Source organism: Rhinoraja longicauda, chromosome 36, assembly GCF_053455715.1.
Source record: "Rhinoraja longicauda isolate Sanriku21f chromosome 36, sRhiLon1.1, whole genome shotgun sequence".
In the NCBI taxonomy this organism is placed as follows: Eukaryota; Metazoa; Chordata; class Chondrichthyes; order Rajiformes; family Arhynchobatidae; genus Rhinoraja; species Rhinoraja longicauda.
Window position 1 is genome coordinate 4,107,219 of NC_135988.1, and position 10,754 is coordinate 4,117,972.

The 10,754-nt window shown below is 52.9% G+C and overlaps 1 protein-coding gene across 42 annotated transcripts in view; it reads left to right on the forward strand.

Moving 5' to 3' along the window:
* LOC144610450 (calcium/calmodulin-dependent protein kinase type II subunit beta) overlaps positions 1 to 10,754 on the forward strand; it is a 210,540-nt gene that overhangs the window by 60,000 nt on the left and 139,786 nt on the right. For all 42 annotated transcript variants that reach the window (XM_078429161.1, XM_078429164.1, XM_078429167.1 and 39 more), the window contains one exon: positions 10,272 to 10,344. In XM_078429161.1, the coding sequence (XP_078285287.1) occupies positions 10,318 to 10,344 (27 nt within the window). In that variant the 5' untranslated portion in view covers positions 10,272 to 10,317. The remainder of the gene's footprint in view (positions 1 to 10,271; positions 10,345 to 10,754) is intronic.

The following is a 10,754-nucleotide window of genomic DNA, read 5'->3' on the forward strand; positions in this document are numbered from 1 at the left end:
GTTGGGTTTGTGCGATGGTCTGGGCTGCGAAAGCCATTCACGTAGTAAAGCCACAAACGGTTTGGCCCGTGGTCTGTCGTTGGGGAAGAGGGGACAGGAATAACTCACCACTGATGGGAAGTGACAAGGGTTGAATGTGTACTAGGCCCACAGGCCCACTTTACTTATCACTGAGCAGAGCCTTGTTTGACAACAAGTTGCTGGTTATTCTCTCCACCCTGTGTAATTTAGTCTTTGCAAAACTGTTTCCCGCAAGTGATCACCGCTATCGCATTTAATTACAATCATTAGGCTGGGACAAGACGGCTTATTGTTTTAACATTGGAGTCGATGGAAAAGATACCAGGGGCTCTGTTTGAAACATAGTGTACCTCTCTCGATGACGCATGAAATCTCCCATTAGCAGGTACCCGCCATTATTTGGATTGGTATCTGGAGGCTTGATGTTCTCTCCCGGCTCAATGGGCATGTCCTTCATGGTTCAGCTCAGACTTCCCCCCAATCTTGGCCATCTCCACCCCAAGCACCTCCCACTCCGCCCCTCCCCGGCCTTCTATTCCATTTGCATTCCACCCATGGGAGGAGAGTCATGGAGTTATGTAAGGTCATAAATTCTACAAGCAGAATTAGGCCATTTGGCCCATCAAATCTACTCTGCCATTCAACAATAGCTGATCTATCTTTCCCTCTCAACCCCATTCACCTGCCTTCTCCCATAACTCCTGACACCCGTGCTAATCAATAATCTATCAATCTCTCTCTAAAAATATCCATTGACTTGGCCTCCACAGCCATCTGTGGCAATGAATTCCCTCTGACTAAAGTAATTCCTCCTCATCTCCTTCCTAAAGGTACATCCTTTACCTCTGAGGCTGTGGGTTCTGGTCCGAGGCTCTCCGACTAGTGGAAACATCCTCTCCACATCCATTCTATCCAGGCCTTGGATAGGAGAAACATGAGGACTCGCCAGCTATTGGCAGACACAGGCACGGTATTGTGCGGCCTTGTAGCTACAGCAACAACTGACTGACAACTTGAGGGGCCTACACAAATTTAGCAACGTCTCATAGCTTGAACAACTATCTTAATGACCCCCAGCAGACAAGTCATTCATAGAATCATACAGCGAGAAAATGAATTCCACAGATTCACCGCCCTCTGACAATAGGAGGGCAGCAGGCCCTTTGGCCTACCTTGTCCATGCCGACCAAGTTGGCATACTGGGTTTGCCTCATTTGCCTGCATTTGGCCGCTCTCCCTCCAAACCCTATCTGTTTTATCTGTCCAGCGGTGGGTAGCTGTCACAGTTCATGGCGTGGCAGTGTGGAGAGGGTGGATGGATGGATGGGAAATAACTCCTCGTCTGAAGAAGGGTCTCGACCTGAAAAGTCGCCCATTCCTTCTCTCCTGAGAGGCTGCCTGACCCGCTGAGTTACCCCAGCATTTTGTGTCTACCTTCGATTTAAACCAGCATCTGCAGTTTTTTTCCTATTAACTCCTCGTCTGTGTTACGCCCTGCTTTGCATGGCCTGCAAGCACCTGATGCATCTTTGACCATCACTCACTCCACCTCGGGATCAAACCTCCTTACAGCCAACAAAACGTGCCACTGTGACCTTGCTTCACCATGAGCCGCACGATCGTGACACCTCAGGATACAAACGGTGCAACCGCAGGAGATGCAACACCTGTCCCTTTACCTCCCCCCCTCACCTCCACCCATGGACCCAAACAGTCTTTCCAGGTGAGACAAAGGTTCACCTGCACCTCCTCCAACCTCATCTATTGCATCCGCTGCTCTAGATGTCAACTTCTTTACATCGGCGAAACCAAACGCAGGCTCGGCGATCGTTTCGCTCAACACCTTCGCTCAGTCCGCCTTAACCAACCTGATCTCCCGGTGGCTGAGCACCAACTCCCCCTCCCACTCCCAGTCTGACCTTTCTGTCATGGGCCTCCTCCAGTGCCATAGTGAGGCCCACCGGAAATTGGAGGAACAGCACCTCATATTTCGTTTGGGCTGCTTGCAGCCCAGCGATATGAACATTGACTTCTCCAACTTTAGACAGTTCCTCTGTCCCTCTCTTCCCCGCCTCCTTCCCAGTTCTCCCTCTATCTTCCTGTTTCCACCTATATCCTTCCTTTGTCCCGCACCCTGACATCAGTCTGAAGAAGGGTCTCGACCCGAAACGTCACCATTCCTTCTCTCCCGAGATGCTGCCTGACCTGCTGAGTTACTACAGAACGGTGCTACAGAGGTACATGTGGCAGAAAAGGAAAGCGGACCGTTTGGAAGTGGACAGATTTAGTCTTGTTTAATTTAGAGATACAATGTGGAAACAGGCCATTCGGCCCACTGAGTCTGTTCTGACCCCATCCACTGGTTCTATCCAACAACACAAGGGACAATTCACAGAGGCCAATTAACCTCCAAACCTGCACGTCTTTGGAGTGTGGGAGGAACCGGAGCACCCGGAGAAAATCCACGCAGGAGAAGGTACAAACTCTGTACAGACAGCACCTGAGGTCAGGATCGAACCCGGGTCTCCGGCGCTGTGAGGCAGCAGCTCTACCCGCTGCGCCACCATGACCGCACTTTGCAACATTGGCTGCAACTTCGAGATACCATGAGATATGAAAGTTGCTACAGAGGAACCTACAGTGGAAATGGAAAATGGAGACTATGGAAATGAAGAACAGGACTAGTCTAAAGAAGGATCTCGACCCAAGAAGTCAGCCATCCTTTTTCTCCAGAAATGCTGCCTGTTCCTTCAGCACTTTGTGTCTATTCCTAGTTTGGAAATGGAGTTGATTATTGGCCACGACCCCAGTCTAGAAACATCAGATCCATCCACCCACATATAATGCCTGGAAAATTGACGGCCATTTGATTGGAAATCTTCTGGCTTTCCTACGACACTTCCCTTGTCTCTCTTCGCCATCGCACTAGTCGTGAGTTTCCTGACTAGAAGGCGCACCTTCAATGTCAATGTGGGCAAAGTGTAAAGAAGATGTGCGGGGCAAGTTTTGGGTGCCTGGCACGCCTGGTGATGGTGGCATTTAAGAAACCTTTAGACAGGCACATGGATATGGAGGGATATCGATTAGTTCAACTTGGTATCATGTTCTGCACAGATATTGTGGGCCGAATGGCCTGTTCTTGTGCTCTACTGTTCCCCGTTTTATAAATTTGATGCCCTGATGTTTGCCTGTCCCCGGCGGTAAGAAGTGGAAGGGAGAGGAGTGAGGATGTCGGTCGGGGAGGGAGGAGGGTGAGTGCTTCGCCTATCGTGGCTTCCAAGGGCCGGTGAAGCAAGAGAGGTCCACAGGGCGGTGTGCTGGCTGTTCTGCTGTCTGAGTGATGCCAGCATCTAGCGGCCACTCCTCCAGCTTCCCTCGCCAGCGACTTGTCCTGGACAAGCTACATCCAAGCAATGACCAAGAAAGCACACCGATGCCGCCACTTTCTTAGAAGGCTTAGGGCGTTCGGAACGTCCCCAACAACTCTCACCAGCCTCTTCAGACGCGCCGCAGAAAGCATGTTATCGGGAGGCATCACGGCCTGGTTTGGGAACAGCTCCGTCCAAGACAGCAAGAAATTGCAGAGAGTTGTGGACGCATCCCAGACCGTAACACAAACCAAGTCAAGTCAAGTTTATTTGTCACATACATATACAAGATGTGCAGTGAAATGAAAGTGGCAACGCCTACGGATTGTGCTAAACTACAAAACACAATAGAAAAACAATTTTTTAACACAAAAAATAAATTAATACAGTAAATTAAATTAGTCCCTGGTGATATGAAAGTTAACAGTCCTGATGGCCTGTGGGAAGAAACTCCGTCTCATCCTCTCCGATTTCACAGCGTGACAGCGGAGGCGTTTGCCTGACCATAGCAGCTGGAACAGTCCGTTGCTGGGGTGGTAGGGGTCCCCCATAATGTTGCTTGCTCTGGATCTGCACCTCCTGATGTTTAGGTCCTGCAGGGGGGCAAGTGTAGTTCCCATGGTGTGTTCTGCTGAACGCACTACTCTCCGCAGGGGCCATCCTGTCCTGGGCAGAGCTGTTCCCAAACCAGACTGTGATGTTGCCGGACAGGATGCTCTCTACAGCCCCAGAGTAGAAGCACTGAAGGGATCAATGGAAACCAACCTCCCTTCCATTGACTCCATCATCTACACCTCACGCTGCCTCGGCAAGGCCACCAGCATAATCAGGGACGAGTCTCACCCTCCCTCTTCCTCCCTCTCCCATCAGGCAAGAGGTACAGAAGTGTGAAAACGCACACCTCCAGATTCAGGGACAGCTTCCTCCCAGCTGCCATCAGGCAACTGAACCATACTGCCAACAACTAGGGAGCGGTCCTGGCCTCCCTTCTACTTCATTGGAGACCCATGACTATCTTTAATCGGACATTATTAGACTTCATCTTGCACTCAATGTTATTCCCTTTATCCTGTATCTGTACATAGCGGACGGCTCGATTGTGATCATGTATAGTCTTCCCGTTGACTGGATAGCATGGAACAAAAGCTTTTCACTGTGCCTCGGTCCACGTGACAATAAACTAAACTAAACTAAACTCCACTGCCCTGAAAGATGGCGGTGAACATTGGCTCAGTCCGCGTGGTATGTACGCTACACTTGCTCCCCACACGGGAGCTCCTGCTGAGGTGGGCCAGGACCTCAGCTCCAGCAATGAGGAGGTGAACAAGAAGGTCAAGGAGAGGGATGTTAAGGTCAGGGAGGGGAAGGATAAGGTCAGGAAGAGGGAGGTCAGGGAGGGGAAGGAGAGGTCAGGGAGGGGAAGGATAAGGTCAGGGAGGGGAGGGGAGGGGGGAGGGGAGGGGAAGGAAAAGTCAGGGAGGGGAAGGGAGGGGAGGGGAAGGAACGGTCAGGGAGGGGAAGGTGAGGAGGGGAAGGGAGGAGAGGGGAAGGAGAGGTCAGGGAGGGAAGGAGAGGTCAGGGAGGGGAAGGATAAGGTCAGGGAGGGGAATGGATGGGAGGGGAGGGGAAGGGAAGGGAGGGGAAGGAGAAGGCCAGGGGGGGTGTGTGTGGTGGAGGAGGCACTGCAGGAAGAGCTGCCCCCAGGCCGATCCACAGAGACAGCAGAGATGGCGGGTTAGTTCCCGGCAGGAGACGTTGGATGGCAAAAAACAAAATGTCCTCCAGAGATCGACGCCAAGTGCTGGAGTAACTCAGCGGGTCAGGCAGCATCCCTGGAGAAAAGGAACTGGTGATGTTTTGGGTCGAGACCCTCCTTCAGACCTCCAGAGATGCTGCCTGACCCACTGAGTTACACCAGCACTTTGAGTTCCACGCAAGACACCAGCGTGCCCACAACTAACCAACGGAAAAACGTGCTGGAGTAACAGGCAGCATCTCTGGAGAACAGGGATGGGTATTGGGTTGGCACCCTTTGTCAGTCTCGGGCGGCTGGGATTTGGTATTGCACGGTTTTGGTTTCAGTTTAGTTGAGTTTATTGTCACATGTACGTGGTGGGACCACTGTGCCAGTTTAGTCCCAGATTGTTATCTTCCCAGATTGCCCCTCACTCTGGGAAGGAATGGGCCGGGATCTAGTGTCCTGCTACAAGCCGTCACAGATCTGGGAAAGATAACCATGCCCGGTAACTGTCTCCAAGCATAATCAGCAAGTCAGAAATTACCTTCCAACCGACTGCACGAAGCTCTGAGCTCCTTCTCGGCTGTTGTCTCCTCCTTCACGGGTCTCGGGCTTTTGACGAGACAGAGGTCTGTACCTGTTGTCGATCCAAGCTCCTCCACCCGGGTCTCTGTCCTCACTCCCCCAACATCCACTGTTCTTGTGAATCTCTCCCCCCCTTCCCCCCCTCTCTCTCTCTCTCTCTCTCTCCCCTCCACCACCCCCCCCCTTCCTTCCCTCCCCTTACCCACCTCCTCCCTCACTCGTCTCTCCTTGTGCTCCTTTGTTTTACAGTCACTGTATCCATCAGATTCTAGACAGTGTAAGTCACATTCACCACCATGACATTGTTCACAGGGACCTGAAGGTCAGTATCTTCTAACGTATACAGAAATGAAAGAAAGAAAACAAAAAAAAATTAAAATAATGATACGCCTGAGTCTAAAATCTTGTGATGTATGCAGAAGCAGACGTGAATCTGCCTCTTGTTATTCATTTGTCCTCTTATGTGTCGTTATTTTACTTTTTTTTCAAGGCCTTCTCTGCATGGCTACTTATACCATCTCCAATGTCTCTTGGGTTTTAGGCTTTGAGAGGCAGTCAAAGGAAAATGTCAGGGAGAGGGAGGTATAATGATCGGCCTTTGTGCCCCAATTATCTCCCACAAACCACCCCGACCTTCTCCCCCGCCTCAGGTTCCCCTTCATTTTGAGCACAAGGTTTAAAACCAAACTTACGAAGAGATTGCCGTGTGGTTTAGGAATGTCTCCCTGCCCTGTCCAGCAAAAAAAAAAACAACCTCCTTCCCCCCCCCCCCCCCCCCCCCCCCCCCGAAACATGGCAAACAAAAAGGTTGTTCTGGACTGCGGTTTCCTCTTGATGGCCTTTGAGAGTACAAGGGCATGCGTGCACTTTACCACCCCCTCCCCTCCCCCCCCCCCCCCCCTCTCGCGTCTGTCATGCTTTGTTGCTCTTGACAATGTTCTTTCAGGGCCGCACAGACTGGTTGACGGGTCAGGGTCAGGGCCAGGCAAGAGTTCACCGCCACCCCTCGCCCCCCCCCCCCCCTCCTCCTCGCCTCCCCCACCCCCCCCCCCCCTCTCGACTCCAATGTCTGCTGCAGCTCTCCCAACCTCAGAGTGGTCTTACGGTCAGCGGTGAGGTCGGTGGGTGGGTGGGATAGGGTTGGCAACTGTCCCGTATCAGCCGGGACATCCCGTAGTTTGGGCAAAATTGGTTTGTCCCGTACGGGACCGCCCTTGTCCCGTATTAGGCTGTCAGGCCGGGACGGTGTAGGCTAACGGAGTGTGTTCGGGGAGCGGGGCCGAGTGCGTTCGCCTAACAGAGGTTGAGTAGCAACCCCACCTCCCGGCCCGGGCGGCCGCCATTGGTGGAGCGGGAGCACGTGGCCGCTGGCTGGGTGAGGTCACGTGGGGCGCGGGGCGGTGGCGTCACCTTGTCCCGTATTTGGGAGTGAGATAGTTGGCAACCCTAGGTGGGACGAGGTGGTAGACGGTCAGAACCTTTCTCTCCAAGATGGAAAACATCAAGGACTAGAGGGCATGGCTTGACAGTGACAGCAGATGTCTTTTCACATAGAGCAGCAGTGGGGGCCTGGAACACACTGCCAGGGGTGGTGGTGGAGGCAGACACAGTAGTGGCATTTGGGAGACATTTGGATAGGCACATGGATGTGCAGGAATGGAGGGATATGGAATATGTGCTGGCAGGTAAGAGTTGGTCTCGGATTCATGTTCAGTACCCCATTGAGGGCCGAAGGGCCTGTTCCTGTGCTGCACTGAGCTACGTTCTGTGTAGATGAGGGTCATCGAGGGGACGCAATGGGGTCAGACGGAGGGATTGGGGGTCATCGAAGGTCACATGGGGTCATTCAGGGACAAGATTGGTCAAATGGAGTCACTGCTAATCAGCAGCAGGGTCATTCGGGGGTCATTGAATGTCAACAGTAAGGTCAGGTGGGCTCACTAAGGGACAGATGGGGTCACTGAGGGTCAGATGGGGTCACCGAGGGTCAGGTGGGGTCACTGAAGGACAACCTTAGGGTTTGATGGAGGTCATAGATGATCAGCAGTAGGGTCATTGAGGGTCAGGTGGGGTCATTGAGGGTCAGGTGGGGTCATTGAGGGTCAGGTGGGGTCATTGAGGGTGAGCAGGAAGGTGAGGTTGGTGTCGTGGAGGATTAACAGTAGAGTCGGGGGGAGTGGAAGCCAGAGGGTCAACAGTAGGGTCAACAGATGGGGTCATTGAGGGTCATATGGGGTCATTGAGGGTCAGATGGGGTCATTGAGGGTCGGCAGCAGGGTCAGATGGGGTGACGGTGAGGTGAGTGTGGGTGAAGAGTGCCCAGTTGTGATCTTGCTGTGGAGTATCGCCCAGGACACCCGCTACCTAGTAGCATTGGGTTCCAGTGGGGGTAATGGCTGCCAGGGATCTCAGCGGGACATGGGTGGAGGGTCGGGGGGGTGGGGGTTGTTCACACTAGCAGAGACTTCACGTTGACCTTGTCTCGAGTGATCTCCGGGGACTAAGCGGGCGCTTGGGCAATGAATGTACTATTGGTTGCAGTTACAGAGTTTGGCTTTGTAGTACAGTTGTGGGGCAGCAACGAGTTCCTTAACGCAACCTCCTTAGCGCTATCTTTAAGATGGAGGAGTGTTTCTTGAGGAGACTTCAAGCTGTGGGTCCCACTGGCATTTATTGTCCATCCCTAACTGCCCCCGAACAGTGAGACCCCCACCCAGACTGGGTAAGGATGGCGCGCTAAAGGGCAGCACGGTGGCACAGCTGGTAGAGCCGCTGGTTACCAGTGCAAGAGACCCGGGGTCATTCCTGACCATCTGTCTGTGTGGAGTTTGCACGTTCCTCCTGTGACTGCGTTGAGTTTCCTCCCATATCCCAAAGACTAGTGGGTTGTCCCTCCCTCGGGTGTAGTTACATGATGGAATCTGGGACGAGCTGACGAGAATATGAGAACATTAAACCATGGGATTAATTTGGATGAGTGTCGATGGCGGGTTCATGGGTTGGCATGGATTCAGTGGGTGAAGGGCCTGTGGCATCTCCCCATAACTCCACCATTACCTTTCGAGTCATTCAGCACGGAAACAGGTCCATCTTGTCCAAGTTAATTAAGATGACCCCATCTAAGCTAGTCCCATGCCCCTCGAAACCTTTCCAATCCATTTACCTGTCCAGGTGTCTTTTAAATGCTGTAAAAGTACCTGCCTCAACCACCTCCTCTGGCAGCTCTTTCATATACCCACCACCCTCTGAGTGAAAAAGTTCACCCCCCCCCTGTTTCCTATTCAATCTTCCCCTCTCACCTTAAACATATGCCCTCAGGTTCTTGATTCCCCACCTCTGGGTAAAAACAACTGCATTTACATTATCTACTCCCCTCATGAATTTATACACCGATATAAGATCACCCCTCAGCCTCCTGCACACCAAGAAATAAAGACCTAGCCTGCCCGACCTCTCCAAGCAGCTGAAGCCCTCGAGTTCCCGGCAATAAATGCAACTGGGCTTTGGAGTGCGAGAGGGAACCGGAGCTTCCGGAAGAAACCCACGCGGTCAAAGGGAGAACGTGCAAACTCCACACAGACTGCCCCTGAGGTCAGGTTCGAACCTGGCGCAGTGAGACAGTGGCTTTACCGGCCGAGCTGCCACGGTTGGATCTAAACTGCCTCCTTGTCTCAGGGAGAGTTGCAGATGGAGGTTAAATGGCGACATTATTAACGACCTCCACATTCTGAATAAAGAGGTGTCAGGGGTGTGTGAAGGAGTGGCAGGGTATGTGATTGATGCCAGAGAATGCAGGGGATACTCAGCAGGTCAGGCAGCGTCTGCGGAGAGAGGAGAGAGTGTTGCAGGTTTATGACAGGGCTTGGGAGAGGGGGTTGGGGTCAGGGAGGTCCCCCATTTGCTGCAGCAGCTAGCGCCCTCCCCCCTTTCCGCCCGTCCCCCCCCCCCCCAGACGGAGTCTGTCGGACAGAAGGGACGTTGGGGCTGTGGGGGGGGGGGAGGGAGCCACACGGCACAACCCAAGGGCAGCAAAGAGCCCAGGCAGTCAGCGTGCGCGGAGAGAGGAGCGGGGTGCGTTTCAGGCGGTCGCCGGCCTTGTCTTGCATCCGGGTGGAAGGCCACCTGCCTGAGGCACCACCTCCCCTTCCCTCCTCGCCCGCTGGCACCGTCTGGCCAGCGAATGCCCGCCGTGACCTCACGCCGACACACGGCACCAGCCACTAGCTTTGGCAACACGCCCAGCCGACGAGTGTCGCTGCCCTTCTCTGTCCAGCAGACTCCTCGAGGCATCCCCTCAAAACAAAAGTGCACGTCACTGAACCCTATAAATTGGATTGATCGAACAAAAATTGAGGAAAAAGATGCGGCAGCTGCCAATTTTGCATTCTCCCTTCTGACGGGGTGAGAGTTGTGGAGTTTGCCCTCCTGCCCGGTGTAACTCCTGCCTTGCCCTGGCATGGATGGCCCTGTTGCTGAGATGAGTTGTATTGGGACCTGCACCAGTCTGTGCCACGTTCGACTCACCTGCAACTAACACGCGCCCTGGTGTTTGCATGCAGTCATTGCATCCAACAGATCCTGGAAGCCGTCCTACACTGTCACCAAATGGGTGTTGTCCACCGAGACCTGAAGGTGAGTCCCACTCTCGCTCCACCCTCGCCTTTCCCACGCTCTCCCGCCAAGCCTGTCCTCCACCTCTCTGCCGGGGCTGGTAATTTTAACACGCGCGGGAAATTCCTTCCGGATCGGATCGCACCAGGAATTTTTTTTTTTGCCAGTGGGGGAGAAACGAGGGGGTGCACGGGAGCAGGGACCTCCTGTACCTGGAACGCAGGTGTGTTCTCAGTGAAAGTGCCCCCGCTCATCCCAATTGAATGTTTGACTGTTGTTTTTAAAACTGAATCCTCAAGTTTTTGGAAACTAAATCCTCAAGTTTTTAGAAACTAAATCCTCAATTTTTAAAAAACTGTATCCTCTATTTTTGAAAACTATCCTCGGTTTTTGAAAACCGTCTCGTCAAATTTTGAAATTTTGAAAACTAT